General features: G+C 43.7%; 1 protein-coding gene across 2 annotated transcripts; it reads left to right on the top strand.

Annotated features, from left to right (window-relative positions):
- Nucleotides 1-25,276, top strand: mta3 (metastasis associated 1 family, member 3). Of its 2 annotated transcripts, none has more exons than XM_070990202.1 (19): nucleotides 1-292; nucleotides 2,322-2,389; nucleotides 3,529-3,622; nucleotides 6,756-6,882; nucleotides 7,016-7,079; nucleotides 7,674-7,791; nucleotides 8,393-8,495; nucleotides 9,231-9,330; nucleotides 9,865-10,053; nucleotides 11,261-11,335; nucleotides 12,780-12,838; nucleotides 12,992-13,110; nucleotides 13,692-13,849; nucleotides 15,192-15,414; nucleotides 17,230-17,322; nucleotides 17,483-17,644; nucleotides 18,207-18,238; nucleotides 18,337-18,455; nucleotides 23,633-25,276. In XM_070990202.1, the coding sequence occupies exons 1-19, from the start codon at nucleotides 265-267 to the stop codon at nucleotides 23,802-23,804; spliced, it is 2,103 nt and encodes a 700-aa protein (XP_070846303.1). In that variant the 5' UTR covers nucleotides 1-264; the 3' UTR covers nucleotides 23,805-25,276. The 2 variants fall into 2 exon arrangements, with proteins under 2 accessions (XP_070846303.1, XP_070846304.1); XM_070990203.1 differs by having other exon boundaries at nucleotides 138-292; nucleotides 18,337-18,465.
- The last annotated feature ends 214 nt before the right edge of the window (nucleotides 25,277-25,490 follow it).

Below are 25,490 nucleotides of genomic sequence, written 5' to 3'. Positions count from 1 at the left end.
ACGTCACCAGTCAGTGCTTTTTCGGGTTGATCCGACTTCTTTTGGCTGCCGTGAGTTCACTGTATTGTAAAGGGAACCGTGAATCCGAGGAGGAGGGGGGGGTTGATTTGCCAAAAAATCTCCCGATTGGGCACACGGCCGGAGTCTCGACGATCACTATTTATCGCACCTTATATCTTTTAAGAAACTGGGTTTTATTGTTTTTATTAATTTATTCTATTCCTCTTAGTTTATGGTTTACGTTAACACTCCGGGAGGGCAGAAATGGCGGCCAACATGTACCGGGTCGGAGGTATGTATGTCAATGTGGATCTTTTTATCAAGCAGGAGCCCTTCCAGTTTTGCATCCCCTGGGCATTATGGAGCGTTATTGTGGTTAGTTTGCATCTAATAGTGAGATACGGCTGTGCTACGATAACAGAGATGCATTAAGTTGGAGCAGGAAGGTGAGAATTTCTAAATATTTGGGATTCAAAATGGGTCAGGCCTCGCGTCTGTCGTGGCCACAGCAGCTAGCCGCCAGCTTGCTAAATAGCTAGCTTACAATGTAAACATTTTTCAATTGTTGGCACCTTTGTTGGGCTCTGGTTTTCGGATAAATAGACCTGGGATACGGGAGACTGATACCCAGTGGAACCTCTCGACTAGACATGTGTTTGAAAGGTTATTAAAATGTTACCACGGGTAGTCTGAGGCTGCCTTTGTATTTGCCTCTTCTGGCATGCAGCCATTAGTACGAGTCCTTATTTAGCTAACGTTAGCACCAGCAATGGCTTCACTGATTACCATAATTGCAGCTGTGGCGCTCCTTTTACAGTATTTGAGCAATGAGTTTAACAGTCTTGGTAACATTAGACACCGAGTATTGCCACATTGTCCGCCTACTTTAACCTCCAGCGCGATTAATTACCAAATTGGCTTCACTTGCTAGCTAGCTTGTTAGCAGTCCAGTGGAATTCACCATCAAATTATAGTCTCGATTCATGGCGTCGTTGCGTCAGGTTGGTTTAAACCTCGCACCTCTATTCACACGTACTCGGGTTTCAGATCTACCGTGGATGAGCTGAAATGGCACAGATGCTTCACATGTTACAAACATAAACAATAAGCATCTTTGCTCAGGTGATATTTCTGGCAGCAGTTTGTCACTATCGGTTTCGTTCCAGTATGCTAGCTCGTTGTCCATATGGTCAAATCAGCCGCAGCTCTGCTTCCTTAAAGTGCTTTTAGCAAACTCCATGACCTATAATGTAAAACTTGTTGATGCAGTCAAGTTCTTTGTGAAATAAAGAGCAAATCTGTTCTGAAATGTTGCTTCTCACTTGTAGTGGCTAGTTCAAGTCTGTGCAGCACTGACAGTCGAACGTGAAGGATGTTGATGTTAGGCCTGAAATTTATTGTTTTACGGTCGTAAAACTGTGGGGATGAATCCAGAGGCAGACAACAGAACTGTACACACTGACTGAATGCAACTGAATGTCACCCCCTGAAGGCTCTGGCACATTTAGGTCTTTTCTTAGTATGTGTTTGGAAATAATAATTACAATATTTCATGCAGCACTTGAAAGCAGCATTTTTCTCTGGGCTGAAGTTTGCAGACTTGCAGTGTATTCTGCCCGCCAGAGTTGAATCAGTCTGGATTTCTGGCTCTTCAGCCGAGGTGAAGTCATGTTTGTGCTGAATTTGTTGATGAGCAGTGGAAACTTCTGACTTACATCTCTGTCCTCAACTCCTTATCTCACAAAGTCATAACAGTGTGGTAGCTGTCTCGCGGCCTATGCAAATCTTTCAGTATACATATGATTTCCTTTGCCTTGACCTGTTTGATATTTTCTGTGCTGCTTACTCATCACAATTACCCAGATATACATGCCTCAAGTGTTAGTAGTGAACCATTGGTTGCACAGTGGTATATGTAATAAATGAGGGAGAACTCAACAGTATGTCACTCAGCCAGATTCCTGTTCCCCAACTTAGTTTTGGTGAGTTGGGAATGAGATGGTGGTTTCAGTATACATATGTAAATGTATGCACATTCCAAGGTGCATCTATGCATTTTAATGCCATCGAATGCAACAAATTCTGCATTTAGGAAGACTATATAACTGAGTTTTCGTTGACACTGTCACATCACCGTTGACAACCTCAACAAGAACCATAGTTCATATCTGAGATTGTGATTTGTGTAAAGGTGTAATTTATGACTGAGCTTCTGTACTGGATTGCATTTGATTTTATAGATCTATCCAATAAGGTGGCTGCTCAGCCCCGCAGGCTAATGCAGCATTACAGTGATCAGCGTGTGTTTTCTGTGTCTGCAGATTATGTATTCTTTGAGAACTCCTCCAGCAACCCTTACCTGATCCGCCGGATAGAAGAACTCAACAAGGTAATGTGGTGTTTGCGTGTCATTTTTGCGTGTGTTTATTCCTTCTCATGCCCGAGGGTGAATAGCTAGAATTCCTGTCTGTTTCTGCCCCGGCCCCCCCCCTCGTTATAATGCCGTGTTTGTGCATAATGTGACTTAAAGTGTTTGCAATATATGACGGCGCATGACAGGTGTTCCATGGTCTCCTAACTGCCGTCGATATCAAGGGACACACCTGTCGAAGTGTATGCGTGGGCGGGAAGATTTTTGTAATGAATATTGCAGGTTGCCGGATAGCTTTGGACCAAAGATCAGTTTATACCAGCTTTGAAAAGCAACGTGATCTCATGTTTTTCTGCTGATATTTGATCAGTTGAAGACTAGCCTGCTTAAACTTGTTCCCTGGGAGTGTGTCCGTTAAGAACAGACCAAAACTAACATGGACTTTTGTTTAAATTCCACACAAGCATCTTTAACATGCCCTTTTCTGTGCAGAGATATTGATATAAATTCATGAAATTATCGAATGTTGTGGGTGGGGAAAATGTCTGATCAGGTCAGCATGCGCCTGAAAAAACATATTGAGGCTGTACAGTATAAAATAGAGACTCGAGACGTTGTGATTATCTTAAGTGATAAAGACGGTGGACAGAATAACAGGAACTCCCAGCTGCATGATGCAATGTAAAACAGTTGTCATGCAACAGATGCTGCCTCTGTGTTGAGGCTGAAAGAGAATAACTGATGAAATTTGATTGATATTTTTTCATAGTCCTATTGATGGGTGTGTTGCAGTGTATTGCAATATATCATGAGGTGTTCCTTTTATTTTGTCCATGTCTTACCTACAACCTCCTTTAAAAAGCGGCAGGAGTTGGAGCTAGTTTCCTCAAACCTCATACCCCCACATCCATTCACTCTTCATCAGTCACAGCATTTAATAGCAGCTGAGTCTTTAAGCCTGTCGGCCTAATTATGCAGCGAGACAGTCAATCAATCATTTGATCAAAGCGCTGTTGCTGCCCTGGTCAGCCTGTCATAGCAGCGTAGCTTGACGAGCGCATAAAGGAGCCAGGTCTCCTGGGAAATTAGAGGTTTGTGCGGGGAGGTGTTGCCAGCTCTTTCAGTCAGCCTGAATCCCTGCGCTCTCTCTGTTTCAGACGGCCAGTGGGAACGTGGAGGCCAAGGTGGTTTGTTTCTACAGAAGAAGAGACATCTCCCACAGCCTCATTCAGCTCGCAGACAAACATGCAAGTGAGTAGTAACTCCTGTCAACACACTCAGACTTACAACTTTCTGTTTGGGTGTCTCTTTCGTGAATGAAAGTTTAAGTTGCTGTGAAGGTATTCAGTGTCGTTAGAGACGATACAGCGTCTCCAGGATATGTGTATTAATATACACCAAACTCAGATAAAGCACAGAAATGATCAGTACTTGATTAGTCCATCAGCGGATACATTTTTGGCAACAATTTGCATTATCGACCCCGTCTTTTGAGTCACCTTTCAATCAAAAATGCACAACATTTGTTGGTTATAGCCTTACATGTTTGAGACAATTTTCTGACGTTCTGCCGATCAAACAGTTGATGATTCCAGAAAATAATCTGCATATGTATAGAATGGACGTTACAGTGCCGGTGTGTCAGGTGCATTTATATTTTCAGCCATTGTCAGTAAGGAGAAATGTTTATTATGGGCTTTCTGCTGCATGTCAGTCAAGCAGACATTTCCTGCTGTGTTTCCACTTAGCACGTCCTTTGCACATTGTAACGTGTACTGTCAATATGTTACTTCTTTCATGTCGACAATAGCTCCAGAGTGCGACCATTTAGCCTATAAATAGTTCCTCCAGTGCTATTGATATCTGTATATCACATTTATTTCTCAATTCCTTATTAGAGAGGACTGAAGTGTGAATGTGGCTGTTATGAGGAGAAGGGAGGAAGGAAGGAAGGAAGGAAGGAAAGGAAGGTGTTGTTATCACAACAACACCTGTTCTGTGTGGGAAGCCTTCTACCTGTTTCCAGGGATGTTTCACTCTGCCCTGTTAGAATAAAACAAATTATTGATCATTTTCTCCTCCGCCAAAGCAAACCCACAACTTTGAGGAGGATGATTGAGATGAGGAGTCAGCAGCGGGAGACCCAGTGAAAATTTTACATGACTGAGACTCAGCACCGACAGGAAAGACAGGAGTGTGTTGTGTGGCTGCGTACTAATCTCTCTGCGTGGTCAGTGTTTGTGGGAAAACCAGTTTTGCTGATTTGTCCAGACTTGGTAAACACGAAGCGACCTTAAGCTCAGAAACATAAACCATACAGTATGCAGGGACATATGCATTCATCACAGCACAGTGCCAAGTCTGCGAGCTGTTTGGAGTCAGTCATTTCCCAGCTGGTCAGCAGAAGACAGCAGAAACAATGAAAGTTAACACTGCCTACCACATTGAAAACTAAAAGAATTCACACTCAGATTAGTTCAGGGGGGAAACAAAAGGCTAGAAAACACAATGTGCAGAGTTTGTGACGTCTGTACTAAGTTGAGCGAGCGATAGTGCGAGTTTTGTTGGAGCCCTGTCTGCAAGATTTGCATTCATTTTGTCTGTTATGCTGATTAGCGATTGCAGCCCAAACAACAGCCGAGGGCTGGACAGTAGCTCTGCAGGAGCACAAAGAGGTCAGAACCAAATCCATAAAACACACATTTTCCATCCTGCTCTCGCTGTTATCAAGCTCTGCAGCGGGTTTAGTTTTATTTGAGTATCTCCCCAACAAAATGGAGGTAAATAGAGTTTTGTTTGTGGCACTTCAAGCATCCAGAAATTCAACAGAGCCCATTCCTGCCGTTCAATACATTTACTCATCCACTAACATAGTCCTGAAAAATGCCAGCATCTTGCTGCGAAGGCCTACAAATTAGCAGCCTCGCTAACCTCCGTGACAAATGCGAGGTAGACTTCCTGTAGTTGCCTTCCAGTGGTTTGCTGATGGGAAGCTTTCAGTTTGAAACGGCAGAAGAAGAGCGAGAGAAAAAAAGACTTTCAGTTTCCATTAGCTGTCTTTACACAGCAAATACGGCTCTGATGTATCAAAGGAGAGCAGATCAGAAAATGGCGAAGCTGCCTGTCTGTTGGATGAAAGAAAGAGCAGCAACATAATGAAGGAGAGGAGCTCCACAATGGAGACAGTTTGCTACATTAAAACCTGAAGAGAAGCTTTGTACTAATGGTGAACTAACCAGACGTTGCTTAGCTGAGTGGACTGTCAGTGGGTCAGTATACTTCACCGAAGAGCCTGTCAGATGTTTTCATCACATCTATCTGTTTGTCGTTACTCCCTTTTGTACAATTCATCGGGGTTTAGCTCTGACAGTGGAAACGCACACGGTCAGGCCGCTCTGCAGCTCGGGGGTCGGGGTCAAGCGGAAGCAGTTCACGTGGCGTGTGCGACCACGTTCCAAGCAGCCGCGCTGGAAGGCGGTGGCCATAGAAAGGGAGGAGGTGTGGTTTAAATGTGCGCATCACGGCGCACATTTCCAGGCGGACTCTGCGCTCGTCGTTCGCATGAAAAATGAAACAGTTGTGAAGAAAGATCTGGAGAGAGAAGTTCAAACCTTGGCTCCTTTCTCACCAACGCACAGCTGGCCAATCGCAGTGTGAAGTGGGTGTGAGATTGTCGGTTTGGGAAAGTCACGGAAAGGTGTGTGTGTGCGGGGGAAGTTTCGAAGCTATTAGACCCTCTGACGCTTCTGAAGAACCACACTGGCAGCTTGAAGTGTGATCATATATATATCAGGACAGTGGAAATGGGGGATCTGGAGCTCTGTAGGATTTTCTAGCACTGGTGTGAGGCTGTACTGGTGCCAGTACGAGCTCGTGAAAACAACTGTCGATAGTCGCCAAAGGCAGATGACATGTATTTGCCTAAGTATGTGCCTGCACTGTGTAACAGTGATTCAAGATGTTTACCTGCTGCTTGGCATTATGTGCTGACTCAGCAGCAGCAAGCTAATCCAGTATTTATGGATGGACGCTGTCTCCTTAAAATTAAATTTCTAGTAATCGTCCCTGAGCAGGATGGCTCGTGCGTCTTTCACGGATGGCGGCAATAGTTTGTGAATGCAAAGCCCTCGAGGGTCATTTTACCAGCCTGTTTCATATCTGCAGACAGTGCAGTCTTGTATGAAATCTTGGAGATAAATGGATGAATTACCATTTGGGACTTTGATAATCTGTTGGTCTGTGATTTATCTATCACAGTGAAGCCACTGTTGATGTTTTGTGCGTCGTTTGTCTTCAGCTTGCCTCAGCATCCCTTCAGGATGCCATTTTTAACATCATTAATGCGTTTTCCGGAGTAATTTTCCCCCGTGTGTGCCTCCCGCAGAGGAGTTGGAAGAGGAGAAGGAGAGCCCGACAGAGACAGAGCTAACAGAAAAACAGAAACACCAGCTTCGCCACAGAGAGCTCTTCCTCTCCCGGCAGTATGAGAGTCTACCTGCAACACACATCAGGTACCGCACACACACCTCATCGTCTGCAGGCAGTGCCCATGGATGGTCACTCACCCAGCCATGAACAGACAAATTGAGCCCGGCTCACTTCCTGTCGGTGTTTTACATGGCGCTTGTTCTCTCTCCCTGTTAGGGGGAAGTGCAGTGTCGCACTATTGAATGAGACTGAAGCTGTTCTTTCATACCTTGACAAAGAGGTGAGTCAGAGAAAAAAAAACTGCATTTGTCACCTGTTGCTGGTTTTGTCACAGCAGGTCTAGTCATACTTCACAAGCTTTTTCATGTGTCACATGTCAACTGAGAGAAAGGTCCAGGGATGCAAGCAGCAATTACTCTGCTCGTCGATCAGTCAGACAATTCTTTTATTCATTTATCTTTTTATCCATGAAATGTAGGAAAAATGTGCTGCATAATTGTGTAACACTCAAGATGATGGTGTCAGAGTACTCCTCCTTTCCACCTCAAGACTAAAACTGTGAAGTTTATTGTCACGTAAGATAAATTTTACTTAAAGAATGACATCAAATCGTTAAAATAGTTGCATATCGTCATGTCAGTTCACTGATAAATTGACTGTTTCAACTCAAGAAAAGACAGAATTTTCATTTGCAGCATTTCTTCTTCTAATTTCTTCTTATCTCAGGGATCACAGGTTCACCAGCAGAGTGTCTTTGAAATCTTTTTAGTTTCACTTTGTGAATACCAAGAAAAATTGGAAAATAAATCAGGTGTATTTGCCGAGGAGTAACCGAGTTTAGCATTAGAGGTGCTGATTGCTGTGTTTTCTTCAGGACACGTTCTTCTACTCGCTGGTGTACGACCCAACACAGAAGACCCTTTTGGCCGACAAAGGAGAGATCAGAGTGGGACCACGCTTTCAGGCAGACGTACCTGAGATGCTACAAGAGGGTCAGCACACGCGTGTTTCACTCAGTGGTTTTGTTGTTGACATCTGTGCATGAACATGTATTTTTTCATCTCTAGCTTCACTATCTGTGCCTTCGTCTTCCTCTACAGCAGCCTTTTGTTCGAGGTTTAGCCAAAGATAAAGCATGTGATTGACGCTCTCTGTTTGATATGAGCAGTGACTTGATGAGCCTGTTTCACACACGCAGCTCCAATGTTTCTGTAAATCTTCCATGTGAGGATCAAGTATTAATGGTAACTTGAGGCAATATTCCTCAAATGTTGACTTATGAAAGTCTCTTTTGTTTTCTTGCCAATCTAGACAAAAGCGGAAAAATATCTATATGTGCTCATGAGAGACTTTAGGGTTTTAATTTTGTGGCCTGCAAGCGTCTCATTTGAATTTGTCATTAAAACCATGTCTATAATTGGACAGACTTGCTCTCTGTCCAGTACGATCACATAGTAAGTGGACGTTTTCAGAAAGCGTGTGCAGAGTTTAAACAATTCGCAGACAAGCCAACGCGGCGATCTCACGAGTCGATCATCGTGGTTCCAGCGTCTCCCGTGGTGTGTAAGCTGTCGTCTCTGTGCGTCCCCGCAGGTGAGGCAGATGACAGGGACCAGTCCAAGTTGGAGGAGAAGCTGTGGGATCCAGAGTGTCCACTCACCAACAAACAGATAGACCAATTCCTAGTGGTGGCACGGTAAGACCTTTGACCTCTGATGACCACCTGACCACATATATAGTCTGTATATTAATGTGCACATATTCACCCTCTTAGCAGCATGTTGGCTCTTTCTTAGCCTTTATAAGGTATTTATTAAATATATCCTCTGCAACTACTCAAAATAATAATTAACTAATTGAACAGATTGTTTTAAGGGTTAAAACCTTCACTTCTGTGACACACTGTGTGTGTGTGTGTGTGTGTGTGTGTGTGTGTGTGTGTGTGTGTGTGTGTGTGTGTGTGTGTGTGTGTGTGTGTGTGTGTGTGTGTGTGTGTGTGTGTGTGTGTGTGTTAACAAAAATATGTCGACAAAAGCACTAAATGCACATTGTTGTTGTTTGAGCTCCAAAGTAGAGCTTGTTGTTTTCATGTTTGTAAATTTATGAGTTTATCGCAGTTTATTTTCCTATAAAAGATGGATGAGAAACTGCATTAAAAATGAATAATGGAAAGATTTGTGTTTAAATCAAAAATTTCAAAATGACTATTTATTGCGTTTGATTCATAATTGGCTCGTTGGCGCCACTCACACTCTGTTACTGGACGTTTGTTGTGTGTGTGGTTGTTTTTCTGTAAAAAGCAATCAGCAGAAAAACAACAACCCCGACTTTCAGATGGATAATTATGCTGCAGTGAAGTGACACATAAATCTTACTGTGTTTTTTTGGTATATATTTTCTGTGCGGTTGTTTACATTGTGTGTGTTTTCAGGGCGGTTGGGACCTTCGCTCGAGCGCTTGACTGCAGCAGTTCAGTCAGACAGCCGAGCTTACACATGAGCGCAGCTGCAGCCTCACGAGATATCACACTGGTGAGCCGAGCACACACTCACCCTGCAGCACCTGATCGTGACTTCAATGATTATAACATTGACGTTCGAATTGTACATCAAAGCTCAGATGGTGCACTGCTTCTCTCTCTCCCTCCCGTGTCTGTTTATTTTCTTTAAACCCAGTCTTTCTGCACAGTTGCAGATAAAGATTAAGCTGCACTAATCTTAGTAGTATCATAATATTTGTGGAATTAGATTGCAGTGGTGGCTGCGTACGATTGTCTTCAACTCGTGTGATCCAATTTCCAATAAGTCCGGAGCGTTATAATGTACCAAAGTTAAAGTTATTGAAACTTTTTCCAAAATTCCCATCCTGTTCTGCTTCAGTCCACATTTGTCGCACACGAAGGGAGGCGCGCAGCTGCATTAACAAGGCGGTAGTAAGCCTAAAGGCGTGATTATTATTTCATTATTTTATGCTGCTTGCATGCATTTCTGTCGTATATTCATGATATTTCAAGACATTTGGTACAACCCTAACTTTGATGCCCTCTGTGTGCCCCTGTCGTGCAGTTCCATGCGATGGACACGCTTCATCGTCACAACTACGACCTGTCCAGCGCGCTGAGCGTACTGGTCCCAGCGGGCGGCCCGGTGCTCTGCAGGGATGAGATGGAGGAGTGGAGCGCTTCGGAAGCCGCCATGTTCGAGGAGGCTCTAGAGAAATACGGCAAAGACTTCAACGACATCCGACAAGACTTTGTAAGTGTGTGTTTAGAAATGCTCTCGCACTCCGGCTCGTGCGGCGTCGCGTCAGTCAGGATTAGTGGGATGCGGTCTGCAGCAGCGCGTTGCCTCAGGTGGCTTTGAATAAATGTGATGCTGGATACAGTTATGTTTGATGTAGTCATTTTAAGTTCAGGTGTGTTATTAACTTTATATTTTTCATTGTTGTCAGCCGTGATTCTCAGTCAGCCCTGAATGTGGCTCATCTTTTTTCCTGAGCTTCCTGTCAGAATAATGAGGTTTGTCTCCCCTCATGAGGAGATGAAAAACATGATGCCTTTCGGTTTGTTCTCAGTTGAGGAATTCAACATCTGAGGGTGTTCAGAGTTGGTTGTTTCACGCTTAAAGGTGGAGTGATTCATTCTGGATTCATTCTAGCAGACCACGTGAACATCCGCAGTCACTCAGTTCCAGGATGACTTAGCTTTAATGGAGAACTGCAGCTGTGTTCAGGTTGAATTCATATGTTAAAATATGCTTCATGTCGGGGAATAATGTTATTAAAATGTTCTCAGGTCACCCCTCCAGCATAATTCACGTCCCAGCTGTCTGTCTGTTCGTGTATGTCAGCTTAAAACCAGCTCTGTTTGTGTGTGGAGCAGTATTTTAGTAGAAAATGCGGCTTTTTTTGAAAGTTGTTTAGCATACTGATGGATGATGGAGAAGTCGGATTATGCTGCAGGCGTCATTTGAGAAGTTTCTATGGATGTTTTGATGCTTCCTCCTCCCCAGTGAAAACTTGGGAATCCTTTGTCCTCTGCATGAATTCAAAATGACCACACACACTGCGCTGCGAAGGACAGAAGTACCAATTTTAGCAGCTGTCTTTCAAGCCAGCAGGGAGTGACTTTTTGATTCTGCTGAACTTTTGTTCCCACCTTCTCATCTGCCTCTCCTGTACAATAAAGGCAGGACATGGGTGTATGCAGTGGCACCAGGTGCTCATGAATACTTATTAAATGTGTGAATCACTGTGTGTGTCTCTGTGAGAGTGTGTGTTTTCGTCTGGGACCAAAGCCGGTAGCTTTCAGCTTCTTTGGTCACGATGCGTCTCGCTCATGAATATGCATGACGGCTTTCGCACCCAGATGGCAAGAACATGAGATATTAATATCATTCATTTGCTCTGTGTGTCTCTCTCTCCCCTTCTCTCCACACTTCTTCATTCTTTCCTCTTATAAAGCTGCCATGGAAGTCTCTGACTAGTATCATAGAGTACTACTACATGTGGAAGACCACAGACAGATATGTGCAACAGGTGAGACTAATTCACTATTTTCAAAACAGGAAAAATATGTGTTTTTCAGTGATTCCTGCATTTGTGCTGGAACGGACTGAAAGTTTTCTTGTAAACAAAGTTTTTGCTCACATTCAGTGTTTCATAGAGCTCATAGAAGAAGAAGCAAAACAAAACCTCCATGTTTCTAAGTTTGTAATATCCATCTTTTACCTCATCAGCGTCAGATTTTTGTAGATATCGGCTTATTCTGAATTTAATGCAGCAACGTGTTTCCGACAAGTTGTGACAGGAGCAACTAAAGGCTGGGAAAGATGTGGAACGCTCCAAAAACACCTGTTTGGATCATTCCACAGGTAAACAGGTTCATTGGTAACAGGTGATAGTAACATGATTGGGTATGAAAAGGGCATCCTGGAAAGGCTCAGTCATTCACAAGCGAAGATGGAGCGAGGCTCACCGCTCTGTGAACACATGATTGGATGAAGGCTGTTACTGCATGGACTCAGAAACACTTTGTGAAACCGTTGTCTGTAAACACGGTTCGTTTGTAATTGATTGGATTCTGTTTTTATTTACATTTTACGCTTCTGTTTTGGAATCACTCGTAATATTTTTTGTCCTGCCTTTAGGTCTGAGTGTAAGTTACATATTGTAGTCTGTACTGTACTGTAGTCTCGTCCTCCATACTTTGGTGTACATTTATGACCTGCTGCGTTGCAGATGGGTACTCCTGTGATTTAGTATTGCACTTCCTTAAAGTTACAGGGCTCTTGAGAGACAGTTTAAAAAAATGATGCAGCAGAATCTGAGAAATCTGGAGTTTTAGTCTGTAATATGATTCAGACTTTAAAAAAGTTTGAATCCTACATTTCCCACAATGCCACTCAACCACAGGTTCCATTAGAACTTCGCTGCCTGTGAAATGTCCTCATTTCTGAAATTCCAGGCACGCCCCTGTTTGTAATGCAGCTTCTCTGTTAAAAATGGGTCATTTGACATGATCGGGGTTCAGAAGGCTCTGTCCCTGCAGAGCCGGAGAAGACGATAACCAGCAGGACTCGCCAGGACGAAGACACTTATGCTTTGTAAAATAGGCGGAGGAGACAGATCACTGAAGTGAAGTGATTTTAGGATACAGGAAAAGCTTTAAAAGATGTGAAATGCACAGAGCTCTTAGAGAAGAGAATCAGCCAAGTACACAGTAACATGAATGTGGATCGTTTTCACGGTGAAGGGCTTTTCAGCTGTATAGACGAGTGGAAGGTGTAAAGAAGATGGAAAACACCACATTGAAAATGGCACGTTCAGTGATCATCATTGTAATCCTGCAGTCCTATTTTAAGGCTGCCTATCAGAGTTAATTCTGAAAGGTGTCAAACTGTCTCAGAGGATTTTTATGGAAGACGACCGTTGCTGTCTTTTGTTGTTAATGAATCAATCCATTGTGTTTCTCTCTGAGCAGAAGAGACTGAAGGCAGCAGAGGCAGAGAGCAAACTGAAGCAGGTTTATATCCCCACATAGTAAGTCCTCCCATTACTGCACCTGTGGCTGCAAGATGATCGTTGTTTTATGCATAATTGATGTGTTTTGATTGAAAGCGCTGCACAAAGCAGCTGCAGTCGCTCTTAAATCTCTCTCAGAAGTTAAACCTCTTCTTTTCATCTCTCTGACAGTAACAAGCCCAACCCCAACCAGATCTCAATGACCAATGGCAAGATGGCGACCGTGAATGGAGCGGGCCCAGGGGCCTACCATGCAGCAGGCGGGGGCAGAGCCTGCGAGAGCTGCTATAGTGAGTTTGTGTTCGCTGCTTATTTATCTTGACAGCGGTAACTAATCCAGTGATCAATATCTGCCTTGGCTCAGTTTCTTAAGGACATGTTTTTAGCTACTATGCTATGAAGGCTAACAAGTTTGTCCCAAAGCCCAAAATATGTAATTTATAACAATATAACACAGAGAAAAGTGCAAATTGTCTCATTTAAGAAGCTTCCAACAAAGAATAAAAGCCTTATAATGGTGACCTGCAGAAAGCTTTTATTATGAAGCGGTGACAGGAAGTGTTATGTCTATATCAGTGGAAACTGAACTGCACCCGTTAAATCTGTGAGTGGAGCAAAATTTGTCATAATGTATGACAGCGAGTCACAGAAGTTTTTGGCATCCTGTCCACAAAAACAATTGTGCAGAGAGAGTTTGTGCAGTTGTTTAAGCAGACATGCAGCGAGACTCGGTCTGATGTATGGACGTTGATTAAATCATTGAGGAAGAGAGCGGAGACGGTGGAAAAGAGGTCAATATGCTAAGTGTCTTTGGACCAGTTTCCCCCAGTGATGCTTCTAACCGTCATTAATGCATTTCGTACATTAACAGCCATGCAGTCGGCCCAGTGGTACTCATGGGGGCCTCCAAACATGCAGTGCCGCCTGTGCGTCTCCTGCTGGATGTACTGGAAGAAGTACGGAGGCCTGAAGATGCCAAGCAGAGCGGAGGGCCCAGAGGAGAGGACCTCCCCCAGTCCAGCAAGCAACGTAAGCCCAGTCAGCAGGCACACGAGTGAAACGTTTAAGGTCGCCTGACCTCATGGTCCCGAAGGATTACAGAAAAATACATTTCTAAGCACATTGATCCACACAGCTGCAGCTCTGCAGACCAGAGCCATCAGCATCAATTATTCAGTGAGCGCGAAACATCTCATATTGTATCTTGCATATTAGCTGCTAATAGATTCACACGCTTGGATCCGTGTGTGGGGAAAAATGACCAGTTAAGAGACTTTGTTTGTCTGTCTGCAGCTGGCAGTGGGATGCAAAGTTTACCTGTATTTCATCGTAAGTGGCATTAAAAGGCCACATAGCTGCCGCATTGTAGTTTACCCTTTTTCTACCCTGTTTCTGTGCTAAATAAGCCTCTGTCACACGATGAGATTTTGATATTATTGCAGCAGAAGAAGCTGTAATTAATAATTTAAATGATGGTTCTGTTTAATTGAAGTATCCCAGTAAAGTGTGAGCCAGCCAGCCTGCATGCACAGCACCGGAGCCCTGGAACTGGCTGACCTACATCTAAAACCGCAGCCATTTTTAAAGTTAATAGCTGCACCTTTGCTTTTCCTGCCATGAAAAAAGGTCTTTTCAGCATCTGTTCCACAATCGACTGCCAGTTAAATGACGCAACACAACAGCCCTGCAATGTATCCATCCTCAGTGAAGGCTATAATCATTTATTTAAACTTCAGTTGAACATTTGGAGGCTTTAGTAGACGTCATTGACATGAACATGGTGGACAAAGTAGTTATTGATAAAGTTCAACAACACCACAACCAACCTGTTTTTTTAGCATTCCAGTGACGTTAGCGTGCTTTCACGTTAAAATACATCGTGATGTAGTGACTACTGGAAAGGAAAAGAGCCTGAAAGTGTGCGGCAAACATCAGTTTTTTAAGCTCCTGAAAACTTTCTTTCAAAACAATCCAAGTTAAAAATGAAGCAAAAACATCCTTTGTTGTTATTTATTACTCAGCTAATCGGCCTCATCGGGACTGTGTGGGTGTAGTTTGTGGCAGCGCAAACAAACAACCTCATGCACTGTCATTACATTTGTGATTCAGATGTCGTTAAATGCTGATTGGTACACGGAAGCACATGACGTCACCTTTTTATAGCTGAGCCCCGCCCACTTAAAACCATTGAGAACAGCGTAGACAAAAACTCAAATGAAGAAATCTGTCAGACAGAATAACCAAAACTGCTCCAACGTTGGCAGAAAATGGTGTGCTGCTGTAGGGTTGTGTCTTTGATGTTAAGAAACACGTTGCTGTCATCGATGCGGCCGTACTCACTGGCTCGCCCTCTGTCCTCCTTCGTTCCCAGGAGCCTCGCTCACGGAGTCACGGCCCTCGCCAGGCCAACCACATGGTGCCGATGCGAAACAGCGGCAGCCCCAAGTCCTCCATGAAGACCAAGCAGGCTTTCCTGCTGCAGGCCACCCGCCTCACCAAGCTGGCCCGGCACATGTGCCGTGACATCATCAGGCTGCGCCGCGCTGCGCGCCGACCCTTTGTCCCCATTAACTGTGGGGCCATAAAGGCAGAGTGTAAGAGCTCTTTCAATTCCTCCTAACTTCTGCCACATGGACACACACACCTGCAGAGAAAACACAACACGCAGACACACACGAACACACACACACACTCACCCACCACCCTTCCTCACCCTGACTGCCCCACCATCAGCCCCCATCTCTGCCCCGCGTCTGTCTCTCTTTCTGTTTTTATTATTATTGTTATTATTATTTTGGTTTTTGTATTCTCCCACCCCCTGTTTCCAATAAAGACTGCCTGTCCTCATAACTATGAGTTTTGATCATCTTTTCATTCGTGTTTTTTGTTTTTTTTGTTTTTATTCTTTTGTCTGTTGTGGTTGGTAGACTCTGTGAACTGAAAGCCATTGTTGAACTTACAAAGATTTATTGGTTAAACAGGGCGATTCTACACAAGCACGCCTGCGCACACACACTCACACACACACACGACTGATTCTGCTCCTGTCATTAACAAGTAGTCTGTAAAAGGATCCGGTAGAACTCATATTCTAGTCTGAGCCGTATATTTGCTGAAGTTAGACGTAGAGAAAATGTATTTTACTAAGAGAAGCTCTATTTTGCACAGCGCCCCCCCCCCCCCCCCAAGCACAGGCCTGCCCCCCCCGTGCTGTCACGCCGTAGATGTTTGTTGTAAACACTGAACCTCGCCTTCAGTGTGCTTGCCATCACATTTTTCCACATTTTTTGTTCCTGTTTTGCGCGCGCACTTTCATGCTGTTAATCATGTGTGTTTCTGTGAGTGTATTAGACAAAATGAATTGTGTTTTGGTTGCTAATGAGCTTTAGAGTGATTTGGACTGATGAAACTTGAAAGAAGGGAGGCTGAAGCTGAAGTAAGGACCTTGTTTGTCTGGTACAAAGCATAACTAGCTGCTCTTGACTTCTCTGCTGCTGGCTGCATCTCCCACTGTAGATCAGGCTTTCCCATAAGGAGTCATCAGGTGGACCACGTCCCCTTGGACGGTCCCCCTCCTGTGTTCAGATCATGCAATATTCATACGAATCCATCATGTTGCCTCTTATAAATCCTGTGGACAGGATTTGCCATTCAGAGCCATTTCTCCCCTCCACTTTGCCTCCTCGTCCTTCATTTTCTAACAGCTGTTGCAATATTCTCATCTTCTACCTCTTTTTTGCTCTTTTCTTTCATCACTGTGTGAGTGTGAGAGTAGACCTCAAATAAAGTCACACCTGAAAGCATCTCTTCCGAGTCCTTGTGCTTCATGTGTCCCGTGTTATCTGTCCATCAACTCCACCACACTGAGAGGAACCATAAAGGCACGCCCCCCCCACCCCAACCCTCCCCTCCTCCCCAGCATGGACTCATCCTTCAGTGCCTGCTGTCATAATACCTTCATATATCAATGTATGTGTGTTTACAGTGTTACTTTTGTTTGTGTGTGCATGTAAGCATGTACTTACATCTCTGTATGTGCACGTGGAAGACGTTGCTCTTTAGTGGACATGCCATCCCTCAAAGTAAGTCACCGCATTAACACCTCAGAGCTCACTTGCGTTGACTCCTGCATCCTGTGCTGAGGATTTACATTCATTTTTAAACATGGAAGTAGGTTTTCATCGACACAAGACGTCCTTGTTCGCGTCATAATCAGGTTATCTTTCACCAACGGGACTGATTTTATACTTAACATGCTGACTTGTTTTTTAACTTGCATGATTCAGCAGAAATGTTAAGCAGTATTTAGTATTCCTGGTCAGTGTTTCAGCAGGTAGGGGGAGATCATGCAGTCTGAGGGATACTGCACTGGATTATAAAATGTCTGTGTGTGTGTGTGTTTGATTTAGACATGTTAAGGGTGTCCGAAGGGCAGGGAACTCGCCTCCCCAAAACCAGAGCCATCCAAAGGAGCACTCTGACCAGTGTTCTGCAGTTTCTAGGTAAATCAACACGTAATAAGCTCTTAAATGTGACTTTAATCGAACTCCTGTTGCTCCATTGTACCGAAAAACAGCCTCAAATCAAAGGAGGATGAGTAGAGATGCTTCATGTGGTCGATAGGAGTCAGTTGATGCAGCTCCAGTGTGGTGTCTCTTCCAGAGTCCCGTCCGGCAGCCCACGCCCCTCGCTCCCACCGCACCCCAGGCCTGCAGACGCCTCCCCCGCGGCGCCTCCTCTCCTCTCTCCCACACGGCCCCCACGGCATGCTGGGAAAACGCAGCTACCATCACCACAGCAGGGCTGAGCCAGACAGACGTTCAGGTACACACACAGACAGATTTCTTTAAAAAGCAGCTCGACTAATTCCATAAAGCTTATTAAGACGTGTTTTGTTACTTAACCATGGCTAGAAGCAGAAAGTCATCACCTGTATTACATCTGTTCAACCCCCCACCCCGGAAAAAATTGGAAAATGCATCCCATCTTGCTTTTAAATAAGTTACTTCTGATGTGAATGAACCTTGGGGACCAAACAGTGTTGATATTGTACTTGTCATCCTTTTGCTTGCTAAAATCAAATTAGTGGAAATACACCCGGAGTGATAACCTTTTCTGCCATTTCTTATCTAAACTAGCTCGTTGGAGAGAATGACAACTAATTCTAATGAAAACGAATCAGCAGATGGGGGTCATTTGGATAATTTGGATGATTCAACTTCAGTCTGACACTTTGTTTTTTATTGGTAACTTCACTATTTTTACTGACATTGAAACACAGTCATTTCTTGCACCACTTGTAACTAGGAAAAGTCAAACTAATCAATACTAATCACAGGTGACAGATACCCTCATGTGCACTTTGCATCTTCTCCTGTTTTTGCAGAGAACCCAGGTATAACAGGTGGACCCCTCCTGGTAGGTGACTTACATAATTTTTCCCTTTTTTTAACAAATCCTGTACATCTGCATCACTGCTTATTGTAATAAAATGATATCTAATTGTCTTTCTGCAGCATAACGGCCGCAACAGCAGCAGTGGAAACACCCGTGGAGGAGTCATGATCCGCAAGAGACGCCCCAACTGGATTGATGCCCCTGATGACAGCTTCTTCCTCGTGACCCGGGAGACCAGGTAAGCAAAGGTGACCCTTTTCTGACCTCCGATTGGCTGACTGTGTGTGTGGATGTGTATTACATTGTGGGGACAAAATGTAAGACCCCGTAACATAAATCATTAAATATTAGGGTGAAAACTTGGGTTACTGTTAGGGTAAGTCAATATAATGTCCCCAGAAGCGTGTGTGTGTATATATACCTGTATTACTCATATTGTGGAGTCTGTTTTCAGAGTCACATTGCTGGGACCTGCTTTCCTTATGGGGACAAAATGCAAATCCCCATAATGTAAATCATTAAATCTTATAGTAAAGACTTCTGGCTAAAGTTAGGATTAGGTTAAGGCTAAGCTTAAGGTTAGGGTTTGGAAAGTATTGGTTGAAATTAATGCAAGTCTATGTAATGTCCCCACAAGTGGTGAAAACCTCACGTGTACGCGAAGGGAAAGCAAGTGGTGCCGTGAAACGAGCAGCGACAGCAGATAAGAGTTGAGCTGAGACAGAAAAAGACATTTCAGTTTATTTTTGTCCTGTGGTGACCTCAGACAGCTGTGTGGTGCGCACACACACACGCACACACAAAGAGGTACAACACAATACATATGCAGCTAAATTCACACAAAGCCACTGAGTCGAAGCAGAGAAGCAGCCTGGGAAGCTTGCATGTAAAACGTGTCTGCTTCCATCACTAATACAGCAAAAAAAGCACCAGTTGGGCCTGTTGCTTGAGTGAATGTAGGGTTTAGAGGGAGCTTAAAGGTATGTTAGATCGGTTATTAGAGAATGGTGTCGCTGGAGTGGATTCATGACGGCGCAGCTTGAAACTCTCTGCACGGCCTAATGATCAATCAAGATTATCTATTCTCTCACAGTTATCTTAAAAGCAATGCAGCCAGACAAAAAAACAAGTATATTTGTGTGGACTTTGACAAAGTAACCAGTGACCTGTAATAAAATCCCAGTGAGATCTTGAAATATCTGATTAAGACAATTAAGGACAAAAACGCTCGAAACAAGTGAAATGTTCAGACGTTAAAACGTCCTGATACGAGGGTGTACAGACAAACAACAAGCATGTGTTACTTTGATTGAAGATATTTCATCTTAGATTTTACTTTTTGCAGCGTGTCACATCAACTTTTGGGCATAAAATCTATTATCATTTTGATGGAGTACCCACAAAACTAAGACTTTCCCATTGGTCTCAGGTGTACTTCCTGTTTAGTGATAATTAGCAAATGTTAGCTAACACGCTCACTAAAAATTAATAGAATGAACATTATTAACAATAAACCTTAATGTCAACATGTTAGCACTGTGAGTGTGCTAGCATTTAGCTTAATGCACAGCATTGCCCAAGTACGCTCTGACAGCTGCCAGCACAGCTTTAGACTCTTAGTCTTGTTAAATGTGCCATTTGCAGAGATATTATATTCCTTTCAAGACTTAAGCTGAATCAAATTGTGGGCAGAAATGTACCACTTGATGATGCATTCAGTTGATGCTGAAATAAAACTGATGAGCTCCTCCACAAATAGCTCTTCACAGAATGTGAAGCCTCAGCATCCTCCACTGCTCTGCTTCCCACTGACTGATACAGGCTGATATGGATTTTTTTTTTCCTGCCTTGTAAACAAATAGCTTGCCTGAGACCACAGTCCAGGTATCATATTTTAAAAAAAACAACATCTAAATGTCTCAAGAACCCCAAACTGCAGATTTCATGGTGTGTGTCACTTTGAATGAACTGTTGAATAAACATTCATTTATGTTTTGCACCTAAAAAAATCAGTTTCTTTCTATTTTTCCTCACACATACACAGACTCACACTCTCTCACACACTCATATGCACATAATGAGTCAATGTTTGCCTGTCCATATGTGAGAGAGAAAGATGTTCTTCCATTAAGCCTGTGTCTAAATGAGCCATGGCACCCAGCCCTCACAGCCGCCCTCCGACCGTCAGGGCTAAAATTAGAGCAGCTAACTGGTGCAGATGGACCAGCGAGGAGCCAGGCACTGCTGGGGCTTGAGTGGAAATATCATTACCACATTAACCATGGATGCACTCGTATGGATCACTCACTTAGCACCGGGATCATGATGGCTGTGTGTTTGTGTTTGAGAGAGACGGCATGGTTCTGAATACCGTTCCCTGTGTTAGATTATCCTGCCACTGGCTCTCCTTGTAGAGACTTTCCTGAATAAAAGACATTAATAGATCTGCTCTGAAAGGCTGCTGCAAATGAGAAATGATCGGAAGTTTCATTTTTTCCCCCTTCTCCGTCTCTTTATCCCACTCTTTCTCTCTCTCAGTGTGATGAAGAACGCAGTGCGCCACAGAGCAGAGCAAAGGATTGAGAGATCACTCCCACTTATTCGAGGAGGCAAGAGAGACAAATAGAGGCAGATTAACACGTTACTCAGCGTAGGTTACGCAGGGCGTTGCAGAGTGTCATTAACCTGATGATGAAGCTGATGAAAAGTCAACAAATTATCATGATGCTGCCACAATCCTGTGGAGGAAAATGAATCTGTGTGTAATTTTATGGCAGTCCATCAAATACCCGTCGAGACCGTTCACTCTGAACCAGAAATGTCAGCTGACTCAGCAGATGAGTTAAGTTATTAGGATTCATCCTCTGTGAACCATGAATGTCTCAGTCAGTGCATTAGATTTTGACTGTTTGTAGAACATTTCATGGCTATCCATGTAATAATTAACCGTGAATGTGAACCCCATGAAACACAAGAGGCAAAGTCAGAGGATTAAAGGTTATTAGACAACTCTGACCTACTGCTGACGTAAGAGGCAAAGTCTTAAGGATTCATCCGCAGGAAAACATGAATATTTGGAGAAGATGTCAAGGCTATCCTTCCAGTGAGTGCTTCACATAAAGAAAGACAGAAAAACATATAAAACAAGTATAAAAAATTCATGCAAAATAAGACGGAGAATAAAACTCTACTATAATAATAGTAAAAATCAGATAGAAAAAGGATGAAAATGAAACCTCTCAGATTTATTTTGTGGGCACTGAAATAAAGTGCCTAACTGTATAAACAGTAGAACTGTCATATAGTATTATATTGGTCACAGCAGACATTTTTCTGCAGTACTGGTACTTTTGATACTTGCAGTACATTTTGCTGATAATACTTTTAGTGAGGTAGGATTTTGTGTGCAGGCTGTTTACTTGTAATGAAGTATTTTTACAAAGGAGAATCTGTGCTTTTACTGAAGTACAGTTGGATTTGGACAGGTAAACAACAGGACAGAGAATCAGAAGTGGGAAATCTTATGAAACAGAATGAAAGTGAAAGCGAAATGTAAATGAGACAGGTTGGTATGTTTGAGCGAGGTTTAAATGTTTGCTCGCCTCCTCCTGATGACCAGCTGAACAGACAAACAGCAGAGCTTTAGATAATGTGCCACCAGAGCTGAGTCTGTTCTGTTCACCTCTCTCTCTGAGCAATAATCCGTGTCTCATGCTGTGTAACAAGCAATCTCAAGGCCCGTTGTGCTTGAAGGATGTGTGCAGACGCTTGGCCGGTGCATGCACTCGCAGACACATTTACGGTGCTCGGGTCCGCGGTGCACAATCATCATGAGTGCTCTATCACTCATTTTATCAACAGCGGGGATCTGGATGGGTTTTCCGTTTCACAATACAAGACAGACATCCTCTGTGCTGCTGAGAGAATGAGAGCATTTTAGGAGGACTTTGCTGTGCATTAAATTTCAGAGTGTTTGTCTTGACGGCCTAAAGGGAACCTTGAGCAATCACCCAGACGTTGTGGTTATGCATCTCGCCTTTGTCTCTGAATGAATTCCATTAGTGTCGTGTCCATCGTGGTCGTGGCTTTAGTGTTTTTGGTCACTGTGGGCTGTTAAAAGACACTTCCTGTCATAGCACAAAGCCCATTGCAGTCTGCCATTTAGCACATCTCCTTAATGATCCTGCAGATACCCCTCTCTTACCTCACAACAGATATAAGTAACTCTATTGCTCTTGCTCGATAAACTTTGCACTCTGAAACTGAACTTTTCTGCTCGCCTTAAATTTCTCTCTTTATTAGTTTCTTCATCTTATGTCTTGAATGTGTCTGTTATTGCTGGTGAAGCTTTACACCTGATGTGATCATCTATAGGCGACATTGCTCACAACAGAATAATTTTTACAAACACACAATCAAGTGGTTGACCGCCCAAATCCATTAGCAAGTATCATTGTTAAACTACAGGTAAACTAAGGGTATACATGTCAAATAAGCTCATCACATTGTTGTCTCACAACAGCCCAAACACCCTTTTTACAGTGAAACTGTCACACTTCTCTTGTGTGACCCATAAAAAAGTTAAAATAAAGGTTAAATAAAGTACATGAAAAATTAAGCAATCAAATTTAAAAGCCTGGATTTCCCAAATCACAGACAAGCAGTTAAAATCCACCTTTGGAAATATATTATTTCCTTCACTGCTGAAAGTTAGAACATTTATACCACTCTTATGCTCAATGTGAAGCTACTGCCAGCTAACCTAGCTTAGCACAAAGACTGGAAACAGGGGGAAACAGCTAGCCTGACTCTGCCGAAAGGTAACACAACCTGCTCCCAGCACCTCTAAATATAATAAATAAACAAATTGTATAGAATCTGTACAAAAACTGGAGAGCAAAAATGTCCATTTTTATATTAACCAAAGACCAAATTACTTTGTGTGATGTGGTCACCTGTTCAGTTAACAAACTCTACATATTTAGATGCCTCAAGTCTTCATCAGCCTTGTTTACAGACAGGCCAGGCAGCCAATAAATCTACTGTGCACCTCCTGCTCGGCACCAAATAGCCGATAGACAAAGTTAGCAACTAGCTAGTGGACATAAGAGAGTGTTTAGAGTTAGTGGAGACCAAAACAGAGCTAAAACAGAGCTAAAGGAGTGTGCATATTGGTGACCACAGTCATGTCTCCAAAGGAATGATAATACTTTGAATCTGTGCTGGTTTAGAAGTTCATCCTCGACCTTGGAAATGGTAATTGGGCAAACTGATGAGATCACTTTGTCTACTACTTGACTGTCATTAGTACTAACTACTGCTTCCAAGGTCAAGACTGGATTTTTTACTGATATTATCTTTGCATCAGTGTATCTTCTTCTGCACTTATGTCCTGTCTTATCTCCACCCCTGCAGGAGGGCCAGACGGCTGCTGTCCCGCTCCCAGCTGAGGCACGCTTGCCGGCAGCCCTGCGAGCAGATCACCCTGCGCAGGGTCTCCCAGGGCCCGCCGCAGGGGCTCGTCCTCGCCCCTCCGCACCCTCACCCCAGCCTGAGGATGCGAGGCCCCATCGTCATCCACGACTGATTGGACCCTCGGACCTCCACACCCCTCCTTCATATACACTAACAAATTCTCACCTCCCGTTCTCTCATGAAATCCTCGAACCCTCCTTTGCTTTTAGTCCTGAAAATACGGTTATAATCCTTGGCAACAAGCTAACTGACAACAGAAGGATGTGATGCAATAGAAACATACACCTGACCTGACTGCGAGTGCTGCTTGTCTTTAATCCCCTGGGAATGTGTTTGTATGTGTACATACTGTGTTTGGGTGGATGTAAGTGTGGCAGGGAGTGTGTGAGTGTGAGTGTGAGTGTGTGTGTGTGTGTGCGTGCGTGCGTGCGTGCGTGCGTGCGTGCGTGCGTGCGTGCGTGCGTGCGTGCGTGAGATCATGCCAACAACACGCGAGGGGACGTTGACGTGTGCTGTTCTTGGTTTTTATGGATGGACATAACGACGGAACTTTGTGTGACCTTTGTGTTGATGGTGAATTGTTGTGAAGTTTTAGTATAAAGTTATTTTGGGAAGGGGCTTGGGTGGGGGCATGGGGCTGGATGGGATGGGATGGGATGGGAGGGGGTGGGGGGGTGGGATTGCATTTGTGGCGACTGAGGTTCTTTTAACATCGGAGAAGAGGCAAATGTCCCAACGCTGACGCTGAAAACAAAATGCACTACACGAAGACTGAACCAGCGGCGTTTTTAAAGAAACGGCCGCTTTAAAGTGTGTTCTACCTGCAGTTTCTCACACTCCTCTTGAAGTTTAGATCAATAAGCTGGAGCCGGTGTTGAAGAATGATAACCTGGAGGCATTATTATACACACCATCTATAACTCTATCCAAAAAGCTGTCAGTTATTCATGACGAATCTGCAGGAAAGTGTAACAAGGCAAAGAAACAAAGAGCCAGCCTGCATCAGACAGCATATGCCTCCCTCATGAACCAGTGTATAATATGTTGTATATCTCATTACAGCACTGTAAATCTACTCATCCTATTTCTATGGCCGACTGTACCTACCTAGCCCTAACATGGGTACTAAAGCACTTCCTTTGCAGCAGAAAAGGGCATGAATCTGTCATATTTTCCTCAAGGCTGGGACACACCTGCAACGTTTTGAAGCAAAAAGATGAGCGACTTTGCCGGCAGCTGTTTGCTGACATGTATTTTCTTCTTTAAACCCAAACGGTCAAGTTTCCCCCGTTTCCAGACCTCTCTCTCTTCTTCTCTCCCCGCTGCGTGACAAAGTTGCCAGGGGGCATTGCCTCAGAAGGTTGCCAGGTGAAGCCCATCCAGCCTTCAGGTGTGTTTGATTATGAGTTTTAAAAAAACTGGCATCGCCGCCGCATGTCTTTGAGGTGAGAGCCTCCGCTGGCCGATTGGGTCACATGATTTCTTCTCTTTCATTAAGAATGTTTATGTTAGTGTTTCCTGTATGTCATGTGTTGAATTATGAATATGCTGAGAATAATAATAATAAAAAGAAAAACAACAACACAATGCTGGATTATTGTGTCCGCTCTCCGTGAGTCATTTGGTGGTGTTGTATTATGAGAGCCTGCCTTGTCTCCCAGCCACCTACTCTGTCTCTCTGTCTGTCTTTGTGTTGCTCTTGAGGGGGAGTGTAATAGATGATACACACTGTGGCCTGAGCGCGGATGTTGTAAAAAACCCTCAGAAAATATGCCAATTTGACACAGTGATGAGGAAC

Source organism: Chaetodon trifascialis, chromosome 21 (genome assembly GCF_039877785.1).
Source record: "Chaetodon trifascialis isolate fChaTrf1 chromosome 21, fChaTrf1.hap1, whole genome shotgun sequence".
Lineage (NCBI taxonomy): Eukaryota > Metazoa > Chordata > Actinopteri > Chaetodontiformes > Chaetodontidae > Chaetodon > Chaetodon trifascialis.
The sequence above is the reverse complement of the archived record's forward strand: the minus strand, read 5'-3'. Positions and strand labels throughout refer to the sequence as shown.

Coding starts and splice junctions, on each gene's coding strand:
- mta3 (XM_070990202.1), top strand. CDS start 265: ATGGCGGCCAACATGTACCGGGTCGGAG. Junction 8,496..9,230: donor CAATTCCTAGTGGTGGCACG/GTAAGACCTTTG, acceptor GTGTGTTTTCAG/GGCGGTTGGGACCTTCGCTC. Junction 18,239..18,336: donor TAACAGGTGGACCCCTCCTG/GTAGGTGACTTA, acceptor GTCTTTCTGCAG/CATAACGGCCGCAACAGCAG.